Genomic DNA, 18,223 nt, shown 5'->3' with positions numbered 1-18,223 from the left:
CGTTCCCACACCACGACAAGCGAAACCCAGCCAGTAGAAGGCGCATGGAGTCGAGAGAAATGTGTTAAAACACACACACTTACACGACGCAACACACCTGTACACACCTGAACTTCCGGAACATTTCTAAACAAGACACAGAGCATGTTTCATTGGGAAAACTGACCTGACCAAACCTTCAGGCTATCTATGACACTGAGTTTTGGGTAAGTATACTGGATTTGTTCCTGACTGTTTGTTGGTGTCTGAATACAGAGTTTCTGTTTTGGTGACTTCCGGATTTAAACCCTGTCTGAAACCCTGTACCTGGGCCTGTTCTCTCTCTTATCTACATGTATGTCCGTGTTGATAGACTAATATAATGTATATAATCTTTATATAATCCTTTATAATGGTTGTTGTTAATGTCGTAATTTGGTTTATACAGACTGTTTGTGTTTGTTTTGTGTCGAGCTGCAGTGTCGCAATCGCACACGCAAAGTTTCTCAGTGTCGCGACGCCAAAGTGCACATTAATGTCGTCTAAATCAAGATGGCAAACTTCAGACCATTTCAGTTCAATTACTCTGAGATCATTATGATAACATGTTTTGCACGTAGCTTGCGTTTTAGTTCCTTTTTTCTTTTTCTATTTTTGGTTCTTTATAATAAAATAAAAAACATTTGGTTAATGGCTTTGGGTAAAAATGTCTCTCTTGTTTCCTAAAATCTCCTTTTAAATATTCATCTAATGCCAAGTTCCTTACAGAGCCATTAAAATGCACCATTTCTTCTTAGTTTTGTTTGTAGATAATTGGATTTTCATTTCCTTTTTTCAGTATCAAACAAACTTTGACTGACAATCATGTTATCATACCAGTTAAACAGGTATCATGTTAAATATATTACAATATACTGCACATTGTGTACTTATTTGTATATCTGTATTTCCTGATGTTTACTTTCTGTAACAATAATAATAATAATAATAATAATAATAATAATAATAATAATAATACACACTAAACATTAAATGTTAGTATAATAAACATAGAGATACATAATAATAATAATACATACTAAACATAAATGTTAATATAATAAACATAGAGAAATACATAATAATAATAATACACACTAAACATAAGTTATAACATTTATGTTATTATATTAATGTTATAAAACATAGAGAAATAAACAATAATAATAATAATACACACTAAACTTGAATGTTAATATAATAAACAGAGAAATACATTTATAATTAATCCATTTTTCATTGTTAGTAAAATTGTATGAAGGCAAAATCAGCATTAATGTTGTTTGCAAAAATGTGTTCAAAATATGGAGGCCTTGAGACACTAAAGGGAAACCGCACTTTTCTTTGAATTTGTTTCAATATGATTTCCTGAATAGCTTGATTTTTAAGGGAGAAAAAAGAAGAAAAACACCAATAACAAACATTTATTGTGGTATGTTGTTTAAAATATATCCTGCTGACCTACTGCATTTTTTTCCAGAAAGGAGAAACTAAAATGTGATCCATGTTCTGAGTGATGGCCTTTGATGAACTTTTGGATGGTATTTAATGCACCGCTATAAAATAAGTCTATAATATTGTAATTCAAGATGTCTGAGGACCTTTCTTCAGACTCTGTGCCAGATCACACTGACTGGAAAACTGAAAAGATGATAAATGCAGACATGGAAAGAACAGAAGAAAATCTCACCAGTGCTGAAACGGAGCCAAGCACGCTGCCCTGGCCGGGAGACAAGGCTGATCAGCTTGGTGAGATAGAAGAAGCAGTATCTGTTCTCAATCCAGAGCAGAGTGAAATGGATCTTGTACAAGGCAAGGAGAGCGAGAGATCAGATAGCGGTGGAGAAGTAAGCAGGACTGAGAGTGAGCGAGAGATTGGTGGGCAAGAAAAGAGTGCAGCATGTGAAGACTGCAGGGAGGAAACGCAGCCTGAGCAAAAAGAGAAGGTTCCACATTTGGAGATTGAGCTGGAGGAGTTGAACAGTATGCCAGAGAAAGCAGCTGGGGTCTTCAGTCCAAGTTTTAGCGTCCTGCGCTCCACCAGCATGCCGGAGCCACCCAGGCGCAGGTCAGAAATGTGGGAGGAGGAGAATCATGTCTTACTTGGACATCCAGATACACTTCCACATGGATACAACCATGACTATCCCAAACAGAACTGTGAGGGAAACACATTTATTTATTTATTTATTTATTTATTTATTTATTTATTTATATTTTAATTTTTACTATAAATGTGTTAGGCAGACACATAAGGATCTTTTCAATTCTCCAAGTATTGATAGCCTTAAACAGAACTGGAAAACTGATGTAAAATAAATATTACACATAATTCTTTGCATTCTTGATTTAAAGAAGATTAAGAGATGCTAAAAAATGTTTTTCATAGGAAAATTATCATATTTCCATATTTATCCTTATGATCTATGAGAATATTCAAACTTAAAAATTAAATCATAATCGTAATTCTCTCCCCATGGTGTTTTACTTTTCTGATTGAAAGAAAAAGTGATTTTGAAGTAATCCAATGTTGCATGGCTTTATTTTTTTTCGAGGTTCATGTGGTGGGAAATACCGTGATGTGCTGAAAATGGGAGTATCTTTAATGATGTCAGCTCTGATCTTCCCTGTCCTGGTGTGGGGTGGTCACACTTTCTTGCCCTTTGATGCTCCTCTGCTGGATAGCGCCCCTCTAAGACTGGTCTACACACTGCGCTGTTCGGTTTTTGCAGTCATACCGATTGTCCTGGGTAAGGAGTCTGTAAAGGAAAACTTTGTTCCTTACAAGACACTGACTTGATTGATGTGGATTATTGCTGCTAACAGTTCTTTCCTGTTGATAAAGAGAAACTGTATACAATAAGACTCAATGCAGATATTTTAGTTCATTCTGATCTTCACTCTCTCAGGTGTGTTGGTGCTGGGTGTCTCCCGTGTGCGCTACCGTTCTCTGAATCCTCATTGTGATGGAGAAATTGAAGAGGTGAACATCCACCGCCGCTACGTTGACGACTCCGTCTCACTTTTCCTCCTGTATTTCCTTCAGCTGAGTGTCATGGCTGCTTATCTGAACCAGCACCTTCTCAAATTGGTGCCTCTCCTCACCATAGTCTTTGCCATTGGCAGGTAACATAATCTCTTTTTTCAGGTTAATGTATACATTGCCCAGGGTCAGTAAATGTAGGTGCTGATGTTGGTGCAATGCTTATGATTTTCCATATCTTTTTGACTGTAGTTGCACCTGCTATATTAATAATAATAATAATAATAATAATAATAAAAATAATCATCATCATCATTATCATCATCATGTATGTTGGTCATAACAAGAGACATGCTTTGTTAGCAAACCGAATCAACACCTTCTGATTTTGAGAATCATCTACATCTGCAGAATAAATCATTGTAAACAAACGATTGTGTGTTTGTTAAAAGAAAAATGATTTGTGACATCCAAGCTCATGCCACACGTGTTCTTTTTAAAATCCCTGCACATCCATTGATAAACACCTTGCTGTTCCCTGTTCATTCAGTAACAATTCACAGGGTTGTGGCAGAATGTCAAATCTTGCAAATCAGGGATTTTTGAGGCACTAGATATTTGAAACTAGATTTCTGTGTAGACACCGAAGAATGTGTGTAGCATGCTCACCTCCAGCTGTTTGTCTTTAATACATCACACTGTAGTGTGTGTCTGTGTGTAACTCATTCACTTTGCAGGAGCACATAAACAGTAGTGGCCTTCAACAGTGTTTGTTTAATCCACAGGCTGGTGTACTGGATTGCCGCAGCATGGGGCAGCAGTCTGAGGGGTTTTGGCTTCGGGTTTTCCTTCCTGCCTATGCTGACCATGTTGGTGGCCAACCTGTACTTCATCTTCATGGCTGAATCTGCTGGCTCAATCTTTGCCCAGGATGAGATTGAACCACTCAACCCTCCTCAGGAGTACAGGCAGAGATTCTGGGGATAGAACGAGATCTGATGCCCCATTTTTTTCATCTATTTCTTTGTTAGTTATGTCTTATTTTTCTTAGCTTCATAGGACATGTATCAAACACCTATGTACATATCAAAGGTAGTATTCCAGTTTTGAAAAAAAAGAAAAAAAAAAGTTTTATTAGTCTTAGAAGCCAATAAACAACTTCGGGCTATAATGGACCTCATGCTGTGATTGTCATTTTGCTTGTGAATGATTGTTATGACATTCCACATCTGTCTTGACAGATTATGTGGGGTTAAACTGTATATGGTTGCAGACATGTAAGACATTTAGTAAGAAGATTCCCTAAAGTAAGTTATTGTTCTATGATGCTACAGTCATGTGAACAATACTGCTAATGACTATAATTCCAGAGCATTATCAAGCAAGATTTAAATGCTTTAGTCATAGCAGGTTGCTTAAAATAATTTGTTTATGAATGCAACACAAGCAGATGTGGAAAGATTTTTTTTCATAGACTTCTAGTTTCTTTCTAATGCCAAAAGAACATAGTGATATTTTTTTTTTCTTTTCTTGCCATGTCGAGTTTAAAAATAGCCGCATAGCTTTGTTGAAATTGTGTGTGCAATATACATGAAGTGGGTTATTTCTTTAAAAATGGTAGTACAAAAAAGGAGAATGTGTAAAACCTTTACTTTACATTACTTAGTACTTATTTCAATACAGGTTTTTTCATGAATTTGGGATGCTGGGTATGGATTATCTAAGTATGTGTGAAGAGGAAATTTCAAGCTGGTATAAAAAGACAACAAATGTGTTAAATTTCTTAAGAAGCATAAATGGTATTTTTGCATGCTTTTGTATTAACTCTTGTAAATAAGATGCAACAAATTTATTTTTTATTTCCTCTGAAAACATGTCATTGTATCCCTTAAACAGTGATAAAAGACTATGTATGCAATGTTAGTTGAGGACTGCCATGGCAGTTTCTAATGAATTTTTCCCATTTGCTTGTTTTTTTTCTGTCTTCTAAAAGCTGTATATAATATAATATAACCTATAAACTATCCCTAGCTACTGTTCTCTGGCAATGTGCTCCGCTTGTAGAACCACAGTTCTATTTACTTTCCTTTCTAACTACCAGGGGGGTTCCTTTAATGTAGTTAAAGTATCACAGTCATCACAGGGTTTATAATACAGTCAAATAATGCACAATGATAATTTTCAGAACTAATACATTGTTGAAATGCCAGACTGGGAATCACTCAGATAGCATTTGGAGTTTTATAAATATGGCTACTATTGTCAGATGTAGAAATTTTAGCAGTGTGGTAAAATTGTGATAACTGGTCATTTCTGGACTCCTTTTGTGATCGCGAAAGCTCTTCCATCTATCCCAAAAGAGTCATTCTTATGAACTGCACATTCTGCACGTATCATGGCTTTTCTTGTACTTGGCTCTCAGTCCTAGAGTTCCCTAGACTAGAGTGAGAGGAGATGTGTCTGTATTTTGGCCATCCGATTGTGTGTGCAGATGGGATTCTGGGTAATCATGCATTAGATGCTTGATCATGCCTTGTGCTGGCCTGAAACTATTCTTGTTTTTTTTTTGCTTCAGGTCAAGGCTTTCTATAATCTGCACATGTGGTCTATGTTTGCCTATTACAATCTGGAATGACAACAAGCAAGTGGAAACTTCACTAATTTTTCTGGCAGTCCAGAACTAAAATGAATACAAATACCACTTTCTAGAAAAACTACTATTGAATAATTAGATGTCATCATGATTATTTGTTCCCAGTATAATTCTCTATTTATTTTAAAAGACAGAGAACATATGATTGCATGTGTATATGTAAATATATATATCAATCTATAAAGTTTAAATATTGTGTATTTACTTTTTGCATTTATATACTGTACACTGAACAAAATAAACTAGAAATATTTTAACCTTGGCATGTTTCTTTACATTTTTGCAAATTTCTCCTGTTTTCTTGAGGCTACTGTCGCTGTTTCCAATACATTACAGATTCTGCAACTAATATTGCAAGTATTACACTGATATCAGCACTGCCTTGGTCCTGTAAAATGAGTTGAAGTTGTCAGAAAGCAAAAGTTACACTTTCTTAACGATTGACTTTTGTACTAAAATTATACAAATTAGATAAACATACAAACAACCGACAACATGAATCTATGGCACCACTTTCCTTGTCTCAACAGTCCAGATTGGTGGAGGTGGTTTAATGGTGTGGAGAATGTTTTAATGGCACACTATAGACCCATTATTATCAATAATCACTTGACTGGCTCCAGCCTTCTGATTTTACATTATTTAGCACACACCCAGAGTGACTTACATTTTTTATTTCAGTTTATACACCTGAGCAATTGAGGGTTAAGGGCAGTGGCAACTGCAGTGCCCCTGCAGAGGCATTTAGCACACACCCTTACCCAGAGTGACTTACATTTTTTCATTTCAGTTTATACACCTGAGCAATTGAGGGTTAAGGGCAGTGGCAACTGCAGTGCTCCTGCAGTGGCAACTTGGTGGACCTGGATTTATAAACATGACAATGAGTTTAGTGTTCTTCAGTGACCTTCTCAGTAACCAGCTCTAGAAACAGTACAAAATCCTTTGGGATAGAGAAGTATGTGAGATTTGTACCATGAAAGCGCAGCTGACAATCATGTCAATATGGACCAGAATCTCAAAGGAATGTTTCAGACATCTTGTGTAATCAAAAGACTGTTTTGAGAGAAAACAGAGGACTTAACCACCATTATTGGTCAGAATAAAGTGTTTGATGAGTGTATATGTGGGCAGTGGTGGTTCAAGTGGTTAAGGTTCTGGGTTGTCGATTGGAGGATCAGGGTTCAAGCCCCAGCACTACCAAGCTGCCACTGTTTGGCCCTTGAGCAAGGCCCTCAACCCTCCCTGCTCCAGGGGTGCTGTATCATAGCTGCCACTGCACTCTGTCCCCAAACTCCTCAGGTGGGAGATATGAAGAACAGAATTCCACTGTGCTGTAATGTATATGTGGTGATAATAAAGGCTTCTATTCTATTCTTCTATATATTACCTAAAGCAAAATAGAACAAAACACAAACGTCTAAAAGAAGAATATTCAGCTGCTGGTCAGTTGTGTACATCCTGGACAAATAAGGCACCAAAAAGTAGATGTCAATTAATTATAGGAGGAGAGTTGGGTAATGGGACCTTAAGATGAAGCTGTCAGAGCCACTACATTTTGTAACATAGTATAATATACTATAGTATAAACACAATCCTCTTTAAGATTTAAACTGTAAAATCATGGTTCCTGTATAGTTAGATAAATGATTTGAACTGTACCATTCTGGACATTCGCCCAGTAGCACTCACACCCATTAACATGAAGGGAATTAAGCAACTGGTCCTGGACAACCGAAAGGACTGCCTTCCATCCACATTGGACTCACATCAGTTCTACCAGAGCAATAGGAGCACAGAGGATGCAGTCATTAGCTCAGCATTTATTATAGTTATCTTTAACAAGTTAATCACCAAACTTGGATTACGGACTTTCTGACAAACAGACCCCATCATGTCAGGTCAGGCCACATCCGCTCGCCACCATCACCCTTAACGCAGGTGTACCACAGCGTTGTGTGCTGAGCCCATTCCTCTATTCCCTCTTCACTCAAGACTGCAGGCTTGTGCATGGATCTAATCCCATAATCACGTTTGCTGATGATATCACAGTGATTGGCCTCATCACCAACAACGATGAGACAGCCTACAGGAAAGAGGTACAGCATCTGGCCACATGGTGAGCTGACAGCAAACTGCTCCTTAACATCTGCAAAACAAAGGAGCTCATTATGGACTTCAGGAGGGAGAGAGGAGGCACGCATGCCCCTATCCACATCAACGAGCTGTCAGTTGAACGTGTCTCCAGCTTCAAGTGGATCCACATCTCTAAGGACCTGTCATGGACCACCAACACCTCCAGCCTGGTCAAGAAAGCTCACCAGCAGCCTGTTCTTCCTGAGAACTTTGAAGAGACATAACCTGTCTTCAGCCTTCCTGGATATTTATCGCTGTTTGAGAGCATCCTGTCCAACTGTGTCACAGTCTGGTATGAGAATTTCTGAAACGGGTGGTGAAAAGCACATCACTGGACCTTTATTTGAAGAAATGGCGGACAACCAAAGGAAACACTGTCTGCGTCGAGCTCTCAGCATTCTTAAAGACTCCTCCCACCCTGCCCATAGATTGTTTGTCCCCCTTCTCTTTGGTAAGCGCTTCAGGAGCCTCTGGACAAAAACCAGTATACTGAGGAACAGCTATTTCTCTAGAGCTGTCACCTTACTGAACTCTGTCTCCCAGTGACCACCCACCTCTGTATATTATGTCAATATCACCTGTATATTTGTTGATATAATATAGAACACTTTGTAGTTTACATGTCTATAGCACCGAACCTGTATATCTTGTACATACATACCGATATGTCCACAGTATATTCCTCTTTATATTATCCTGTTCATACTGTAAATACTTTACATCTTGCACTTGCTGCTTATTGCACTTCTGGTTAGATGCATTTTGTTGCCTTGCACATGTGTAATGACAATTAATGTAATGTAATTAATGAATCTAATCTAATAGTGAGCATGAAATTTAGAAGAAAATAAAGGTAACAACCTCATCAGGTAACTATGGAGTGAAGAATCAGAGTGCATACAAACATCAACAAACGTAAACATCTAAACGTCTGTTTAATTAATCCTCACACAGGGCTTGAAAACGAACAGCAAAGTAAATCTTTACATAAACAAGGCTAATGGTAGAATAAAAGCAGGTAGATGGCAAGTCGATCAGAAATCAGTTAGCTATTCTAGACATCCATCTTGTGGTTGATTTCACAGCCTTGCTTTCTTCATTTCCTTTTACTCAGCTCCCTGTCCTCCCCCTGTTTGATTCTCTCCCTTCTTCTTGTGGCCAGACACGATGTCGTCGATACGCAGGAGTAGAATTGCCGTCTAAAAAGATAGGAGTACAGCTCAATAATGGAGATCATAGGAAATAAACACAAAGAATTAACGTGGAAAAAAAAAAAGAAGCATTCAACATAAAAGTAAGTAAAAATGTAAGCTGATGAAAGTATATTCAAATTTTATATAAAAAAAATGAAATTATTATAAAGTTGAAAAGTATATAATACTAAAACATAAGGTAAAAATAAAACAATTACATTTACAGAATGTTAAATTTAATTTAAATAAAATGTAATTAATTAATAAATAAATTGTTAGTAATTAAATGTGATCACATTAATTTGTGCAATTTTTTTATTTATTAATGAAATGAGATTTTTCCTAAAGCTTTTTGGCCGTGGTGTTATTTGGTCTAGAAATAAACAATTTGCCCTTAATGTGACATTAGATTGAAGCATATATACCTAATATAGTGAGCATGCGTTATCAAGCCTATTTGGGATTTGGCCTCAGTTTATTATTCCTGTGTGAAGGCCAGGTTTTTACTACTAAGAAATATCAGTAAACACATTATTAATAATTTATTATAGACAGTTTTTGATAAAGGCATACTGCCTCCTTGTGACTTTTTGCTGACATTTGACAAGCACTGTATGATGCTACCGATAATGTTCTTTATGTCAGTCGGGTAAAATAATAGCTGCCCTAGATGTTTAGTTTATCACTCATATTTAGCACTGCTTATATTATTCAAAAATAAAAGAAAACTAACCATAGAAGTATAATTATTGCATTTTCTCAATCAGTGGTAAATAAGTAATGCTTTTATAGTGTATACCTCTACTGCCGTCTTGTACGTTTGGGCCTTGACAGCCAGCGGCTCACAGATTCCCAGCTCAGACATGTCTGCCAGAGTGCCCGTCTCTCCATTAACGCCCCATGAGGCGCTGCCCTCCTGAGTGTGCTTTGCCTGGAGCAGTAAGAGTTTTATTTTAACGCTCACAATGTGGAAACAATTGCACGCTATAAGCACATAATATGCAGTGAGGTGTAAGGGGAGGGGGAGGGGGCGGGACCTTGGACACAATCACACTCACCCTAAGGGATGTGAGCACACGGATGGTGGAGGCTCCACAGTTTTGGATGAGGGTGCGAGGGATGACCTCAAGTGCCTGGGCCATGGCACGGTATGGCCATTGTTCAACACCAGTGAGGGCTCGTGAACGCTCCAACAACCTGTGAGACACAGCCATCTCTACAGCTCCCCCACCTGGCAGCAGACACGGCTCCAGCAGGATATTACGGCACACCTGCATTGCATCCTGTAGATTACGCTCAACCTCCTAGGACACACAGTATTGCAGAAAATAAGGGGGAGCCAGTAAAATTTGACATACCACCATTTCATGAATCCGTTTTTAAGCTATAAACCTGATTTTTGGAGGAAAGAATTTGTGATGCTGCCATACCTATATCCTTATCACACATGGAAAGCAACCATACCCATAACTGCACAGCTCTAATAACATTCACCCTCTGGATAAACCTACACATGAACAGCTCTGTTCTGATACTATATTATGTCGCTCTTATTGGGAATTTCTGACCAACAGATCGACGGTGTGCATGGATAAGCATACTTATAACTTGTTTAATGTCTCACCGCCAGGATCTCCTTGCTGGCTCCTCTCAGCAGGATAGTGCAGGCTTTGGGGTCTTTGCACTCAGTGACAAAGGTGAAATACTCATCACCAATTTTCTTCACTTCAAACAGGCCTGCACCTGTTCCCACATCTTCCTCATGTAACTCATCGGTCCTGCTGGCGATGCGTGCTCCACAGGCTCTGAGGAACAAAGGAAAAAACATTGAAGGATGAGTTAAATTCATAACTCCTCAGCAAATAAATAAATAAAGAAAGAAAGAAAATTGCAATACTCTTTGATTCCAGTCTTACCTTGCAATGCGATTGTTGTCTGTTTTACGGACACGGCGGATTGCAGTGATGTTGGCTTTCATCAGATAGTGCTGAGCAAGATCTAAGGTGGGAAAGATATTTAGGGAAAAATCAAATCAAATCACCTGAAAGTGTTATTGGTGTGGATCACAGCATGTAACATTCTATGCATTTAAACTGCAGAATGTGTGTGCACTTGTGTGTGTGTACCAGAGATTCCCTTCTCGGTAAAGACCAAGTCAGGTTTGAGGCGAACAATATCTTCACAGATCTGCTGGATGTATTCTTCCTCTATCTGCAAGATTCTGGCAAAGTCTTCCTCCTTAGTGATTTCTATATCCGTCTGGAGAAAGTAAAAATGTTCAATAACGTTTGCTGGAGCTGTGTGTGGAAGTAAATGGAAGAGCGTATATTATTTTGCTACTCTGCCTTACCTGACTCTCACCCTTCTTGTACTCTAGGGAGCAGTCAAGGAGCACGATGCGAGGGTTTTTGATGAGACGGCGCATGCGGGGGTGTGTTACATCTTTATTTACCATAACCCCCTTCAGCACATATGAGTCTTCAATGAACCCACCAGGCACCTACACAAACCCAAAAAAGCTGTTTGAAAAAAAATTATATTCCCAGTAGTTTATGCTAAAATCACTGAACTATATATTTTTTTTTAACAAATGTAACCTTGGTTTAAAAAATAGGTTTGCAGGCGACGATGATTGTATGGCACACATCTCCTTTCAGAATATTTAACCATAACATAAAATGACTAGACAGAAATCTTAGCCTAAACTCCAAGCAAAGAAAGATAAATCCTATTTAATATGAAACTATAATCATGTAAAAACTATTAAAATGCAAAGAGAACAGTGTGCCCTCCTAAAAAAATGATAACAAGACAGCACAGACAACTAGCTGACTTTAGAACCCTTGAGCTTGAACAGCAGCAAAAGCATAATTACAGCCAAAATGAAATACAAGCTATTTCTTGTTTAAATATTCATACTATATCATTCATATTCATTGTTTTTCCCCCTCAGACTTACTCATTATGCTGATGAAAACAAAATCCCATGTGACCCCTACCTTTTCCACCTTGGCATAATTTTTAATATCGATTTCCTTGCGGCCATTTTCCTCCAGTTCCACAGTGCGCACGGCATCCAGCGCAATATTACAAGCCATGCTTGACCAGCGGCTCAGTGCCTTGGTGTTAATTGCTGAGTTAATGATCTTCAGCATCATTTCCCGATCATTTGTGTCGACTGGAGTGCTGAGGGGCAAAAAGAACCAGCTTACTAAACACATCACCATCCAAAGCCAGTGTGAGAACGTGAATTGTTTTGCTTGACTATTTGTGTTTACATGCAGCCCAACTTCCAAAATGCATTGAGCATTGCTGAGATAAATTAATAATCTCTCCAACACTTTCATCAGCCTGAGCGAAACTCAGCATGTTTGGAAAGACACACTACCTGAGCTCTTTGAGCACGTTGAGCATGTCATCCAGAGCCTGCCTGTAAGCACTGATTACCACAGTGGGATGCATCTGCTGCTCCAGAAAGTGCTCAGCCACTGACAGCATCTCTCCAGCTACATGAAATGCGGTCTCTTATTATACTGTGACCACTTATGATATTCCAAACAGTACATTTCATATCAAAAACTGATTTCAAATTATCAAACTGGCAACAAACAAGTATTTAAAGAATCCATAGTGTTACAAGTGGAAGAAGAATCCACTCACCCAAGATAATGACAGAAGTCGTGCCATCTCCCACCTCCTCATCCTGAGTGCGGCTGATCTCAATCATAGACTTGGCAGCAGGGTGCTGCACTTGGATCTGCAGCAAAAAGTTAGTGATAAAGCAATCAACCAAAGAACACCAGGTACATCACCGTGTCAGTCTGCTAGAAATGTTTAAGTACCTCTCTCAGAATTGCATTGCCATCATTGGTCATAACAATTCCTCCCATAGGGTCCAGCAGCATCTGCTCAAAACAAAAATATTTTGTAAACCCTTGGCACACCTGTTATTACAAGCATTCATAGTGATATAATCATAACGGGACAAAAAAGATGCTTCAGTACTGTCCAACAAAATGCAATGGACACTATTTAGACCCACCCATTTGTGATCAAATCACCACAGATAGATGATAATGCCTTAGTGAGTAGAATGATGTGTCTCCTTTTTTTAAACTAAATTGTCATTTCTATTCAGCTGGAAATATCATATGGCATCATGGCACCCGGTTACAATTCTACAGCAAAATCCACAATAACTGGTCAGTATGGATCGGATGCTGAGACCAAGTAAAAATCATTACACACCTTCATCATAGCTCTTGGTCCCAGACATGTCCTGATTACGTCTGCTATAGCCTGTAAAACCAAAGACATCAGTGTAACTCAAGAGTGTATGAGATGTGAATTTGTTCATTAAATAAATAACTTACCTTAGCTGCATTAATATTTCCTATCTGGACCTTCCTGCCAGACTCTCTTTTCATATTCTGGCCTAAAATAATAAAATAAATAAATGTAAGTGTACCACAGAAACAACTGCATGCCCTTCGGGACTGTAAAGCTTGCTAAATACTAAACCAGCATTCATAACCAGTTTTGACTGACTAGCTTTAGCACTATGACTTGAGTAACATCACCACCTTCCATTCCAATTCCAAAACCCGGTTAGCATCTCCAGCTATAGTTCCTTATTACAGAATATAATACAATGTTATCATGCATTCCGTAACTATAACCGTAAAATACAAAATATAGCATCATCCATCGATCTGTATGCAGAGCAAGACCATGACGTTAAATACAGCATGTAAAAACATAGATAAGTAACCACAGACTGACAAGAAAGCTAAACTATGCTAAGCTAAACCATGCTAAGCTAATCTATGCTAAGCTAAGCTAAGCGCCGGATAAGCAAGTTAACCGATGACCAAGCAAGGCCCATGCCGTGCTAGTTAGCATGTTAGCCTCCCATCAGACACTATGAGAAACGGTCATATTGAGTTAACTGTAGTACCGTTAACATAACGGCATTCAAGTTCGTATTTAAGGACATAGAAAGCAAAGAGCCTCACTGAGCACGAGAACCGGTCTCCCCATCATGTTTGCGGCGTGGTTCGTTAGCCGGCACAGAGATCAGCACGCAGTGTAGAGAAGAAAGGAAGACTGAGGCGTGGTCGGAGACTCACTATAGCTGTCCACCAATGAACGACAAAGAAAGTTTGATAGACCGTATGCTTAGCCAATCACAGCGACGTGTTAGTCGTTATAGGCGGGACAGAGAAAATCCTCTATGAAGTTGATTTGTGTTGGGGCGGGCTTTAGTGAACGTGCCAGAAATTTCTGGTGAACTTGCTGTGACTGTGTAACGGTCCATATAAAGAAATGTATTAGAACAATAGTTTGTTCAATAGTCTAAAGATGTATGGACAAAAGTATTTAAAATTTCATCTGCAGAAGAGAACAAAGTCAAGGACTTGGCAAAATCATGGCCGTGCGATGTTACATACCATTGTTTTTGGCAAATTTTTACAATGTCCAAAAAAAAAAAACTTTGAAATATTGATAAATGCAAAAGTATTTGACTGTGACACATTACATATTCACCAAATTCCTTTAATATCACAGGCTTATGTCAATCACAGTGTGTACAAAATAGCTTCAATATGCAGGTTTCCTATGCATCCGTATTCCTTAATCTAATTCCTGTATTCCATAAACAAATATATACGCAAATTAAATATATATATATATATATATATACACACACACACACACACACACACACACACACACACACACACACATACATACATATATATGTATATATATAAATACACACATATCTAAAAAAAACTGTGATTAGATATTCTTTGTATTTCAATATAATAAAACCTTTTATTTTACACTCATGTAAAATAGTGTTAATCTCTTTCATGAACATTCACAATGCAAAAAAAAATTGGAGCCTCCTGCTTTGTTAGAAAAACTGCAAAAATACAGGTTCAATTTATGTTGAATTGAATTATATTGATGAAATTACAGTTCATTACAACATGTTTTATAGTTCATGTATGCAATGGTGGAGCAGCTCCAGGTATCCCAGACATGATTATAGATTGATATTAAAAAGAAATGAAAAAAGAAAAAAAAACTGCTAATATGGGGATGAAATGATAATCATGTTGTCTCAGAGTCCAGAATGTCAGATATTCTGAATTTTGACCTTTCTCAATGTCAAGTCAAATTCACAGGTCATACCTTAGATTGGCATTGACCAGTGGATTTGTAGCTTCTTTCTTTAGATAGCTGATGAAGTCACTGACCTCACGTCCACCCTAAGAGAAGAAATAGACATATAAAACACAAATTCAGTTCCTTTTAATCTGTTCATTATACAGGACCTTAATTAGTACAGTATGAAAATCATACAAGGAATTGCACCTTAAGTAATGATACTGATAAAGCAAAATGTGTAAATGTCTGTACTATAAATAATTAATATTTAAAACAGCACAAAGGAACTCCCAAACATATTCCTAAAATCCTTCTCCAGCTAAACAGTGAAACAAATTTTGTGGATTTTTAACTGTGGGTTGTCCGTTCCTTTAAAATCACATGTACCTCATAACGCCTTGGTTGGTCTTTTTGTCCAGCAGGAGCAAAGTAAATCGTTGGGAATCTAAAGCACAAAAGTGATATATTTATGTTCAGTACAATGCAACTGAATAACAAACTAACCGAATTTGTTCTAAAATTCCAAGCACAAATTTTAGCTTTACCCTTGTACATCATAAACTGGAGGAATATCATTGGCGGTGGCATCCATCTTGGCACTGACAATGTGGGAATCACCAGACAGCTAAAATATTAGATGTTAAAGAATGTTATACACTGATCAGACAGTAGATGACAGTCAGTTGTAGTCCAAATGTCCTCATACATTCTCTCCAAGCTCTGTATATTTAGGCTCCAGATGTTTAAAGTGACTGCACCATGGAGCATAAAACTCAACCAGTACGTCTTTCTCTGGATTGTGCCACCACCACCTGTGTTTAAGGAAATCCTAATCATATGACTATAAAGCAAATCCTATTTAAATAAAAATAGAACACTGTAATAGACGGGGAAAACATACTGCAATTCATTCATTCATCTTCTACCGCTTATCCGAACTTCTTCAGGTCACGGGGAGCCTGTGCTCCCAATCTCAGGCGTCATCGGGCATCAAGGCAGGATACACCCTGGACGGAGTGCCAACCCATCGCAGGGCACACACACACTCTCATTCACTCACGCAATCACACACTAGGGACAATTTTTCCAGAGATGCCAATCAACCTACCATGCATGTCTTTGGACCGGGGGAGGAAACCAGAGTACCCGGAGGAAACCCCCGAGGCACGGGGAGAACATGCAAACTCCACACACACACAAGGTGGAGGCGGGAATCGAACCCCGACCCTGGAGGTGTGAGGCGAACGTGCTAACCACTAAGCCACCGTGCCCCATACTGCAATTATTAAATTAAATTATTTTCTGAAGAAAAGGCAATATTTTAAAGTGAATCTTAAATTAGAACTCTTGAAACACAATGCAAAATGTATTAAACAGTAAACCTTGCACCCAAATGAACGACATGTTTAATGCGCTGAGGTAAATGGAAAGGGTGCCTGCTAAACGTGCCTGTCTGTCACAGGCGGTTGTGCAACATATTTCCTATAAAATGTATTATATTTATTTTCATTAATACAATTTAATATATAAGTGTATTTTTCTTATAAGTTCAAGCAATAGTCTATTATGTTTGCTGTTCATTAATCAACCACTGGCATTGGCGTCGGAAGCAAATAAAACGTGGGTATGACCACATATAATTGTTCCGACGCCCATGGATTTCAGGAAGCAGGAGCGTGGTCAATGTTGTAGGTAAAACACGAAATGGAGTTTAATTTATTAGGGCATTCCTCAAGCAGAATGGATTCGATTAGCAGCGCTCTGAAAAGTGTAAAAAAAAAAATACATATGCGCTGAATAGAGACGATAAAAGTGGGTGGGTCCTATATTATTGGTCTTAAAACGTGGGTGTGTCCTGTCCCACCCACATATAATGGTTCTGACACCTACGGATTTCAGAAAGCAGGAGCGAGGTCAATGTTGTAGGTAAAACGCGAAATGGAGTTTAATTTATTAGGGCATTCCTCCAGCAGAATGGATTCGACTGGCGGCGCTCTATAATGGTTCCGACGCCCATGACCAGGGGCGATTCTAGAATTTTCATTTTAGGGGGGCTCAGCCCCCAGGGTAGGGTTTTATACTACTAACCTTATTGCAATCCACTATTCCATTGTATTCCCTGTATTTCACTGTAAAAAAATGAAAAATTTAGATGTGACCAGTCACTAGAAAATTTTGAGTTGTGAATGTAGTTTTTTTTTACAATTAAGATTTTTTTGTGGGAAGAAAAAACAATTATCACACTGTGATAAGGGCTGAACGCAGGGCTGAAGTTGAACGCAGCGAAGACGCATTGGATGAGAAACCGAACTGTGTATTGGTCCAGTAAACTGCAATTACAAGAACTGCACCGATGCAGATGTCATATCATAGCAATCCATCAATAAAAGCACAAACACCTTGTACTCTCTGATGTTCGCTCTGCTCGGCGTCCCTGCGGATTGAAAAACGCGCTGAATCCACGCAGACTCAGTTCAGGGGAGGAGCCGAAACATGACGCAGCTTGTCGCCGCTTCAAATGCGTTTTTAAAGGGGACTGAAGCGATCAAAAAATAATTAATCAATAATTAATAAAAAAAAATAATTAATCAAAAAAGGGGGCTGGGCAGAAGTTTAAAAAGAGCCTAGTGGCGCCCCTGCCCATGACCACGGGTATCGGATTTGGATCGGTCACGCACCACCGATACCCGATCCACTCAAAATGCTTGGATCGGCGTTTTTTTAATATGCACATAAAACAAACAGGGAAAATAAGTTTAAGCTAGTTTACGTGTTTCAGAAAGATGAAGGTCTTCACCATTTGTTAGATAGCCAATGACTCTGCTGTTCATACCTGAAGGGTATGAAGGGAAGTTCATTCCACCACCTCAGTGCCAGAACAGAAAAGTCTTGTTGTAAACTTATCTATTACACTGAGAGATGGTGGGACCAGTCACACAGCGTTAGTAGATAAGAGAGAGTGAGGTGCAGTGCAAGCAGGGACCTTTTCCTTTGTGTTGACAGTGAAAGTGCTTTCCTTTTATAAAGTCTTTTATTAATAAGAAGTTCATTTATAGACAAAAG

The 18,223-nt window shown here is 38.4% G+C and overlaps 2 protein-coding genes across 3 annotated transcripts; one reads left to right on the top strand and one right to left on the bottom strand.

Annotated features, from left to right (window-relative positions):
- The first annotated feature begins 52 nt into the window (after positions 1 to 52).
- On the top strand, positions 53 to 5,911 carry tmem79b (transmembrane protein 79b). Of its 2 annotated transcripts, none has more exons than XM_060870299.1 (5): positions 53 to 206; positions 1,499 to 2,178; positions 2,574 to 2,768; positions 2,928 to 3,144; positions 3,787 to 5,911. In XM_060870299.1, the coding sequence occupies exons 2-5, from the start codon at positions 1,608 to 1,610 to the stop codon at positions 3,986 to 3,988; spliced, it is 1,185 nt and encodes a 394-aa protein (XP_060726282.1). In that variant the 5' UTR covers positions 53 to 206; positions 1,499 to 1,607; the 3' UTR covers positions 3,989 to 5,911. The 2 variants fall into 2 exon arrangements, with proteins under 2 accessions (XP_060726282.1, XP_060726283.1); XM_060870300.1 differs by lacking the exon at positions 53 to 206 and adding an exon at positions 812 to 866.
- A 2,795-nt stretch (positions 5,912 to 8,706) lies between these two features.
- On the bottom strand, positions 8,707 to 14,113 carry cct3 (chaperonin containing TCP1, subunit 3 (gamma)). The gene is made up of 14 exons (XM_060870298.1): positions 13,999 to 14,113; positions 13,357 to 13,418; positions 13,232 to 13,282; positions 12,826 to 12,888; positions 12,644 to 12,740; positions 12,372 to 12,489; positions 11,983 to 12,169; positions 11,334 to 11,483; positions 11,110 to 11,242; positions 10,900 to 10,981; positions 10,608 to 10,788; positions 10,042 to 10,287; positions 9,783 to 9,914; positions 8,707 to 8,989 (listed from the first exon to the last, which is right to left on the bottom strand). The coding sequence occupies exons 1-14, from the start codon at positions 14,024 to 14,026 to the stop codon at positions 8,897 to 8,899; spliced, it is 1,623 nt and encodes a 540-aa protein (XP_060726281.1). The 5' UTR covers positions 14,027 to 14,113; the 3' UTR covers positions 8,707 to 8,896.
- Positions 14,114 to 18,223: the final 4,110 nt, after the last annotated feature.

The sequence above is a fragment of the Tachysurus vachellii genome, chromosome 5 (genome assembly GCF_030014155.1).
Source record: "Tachysurus vachellii isolate PV-2020 chromosome 5, HZAU_Pvac_v1, whole genome shotgun sequence".
NCBI lineage: Eukaryota > Metazoa > Chordata > Actinopteri > Siluriformes > Bagridae > Tachysurus > Tachysurus vachellii.
This window is presented reverse-complemented; position numbering and strand designations above follow the sequence as displayed.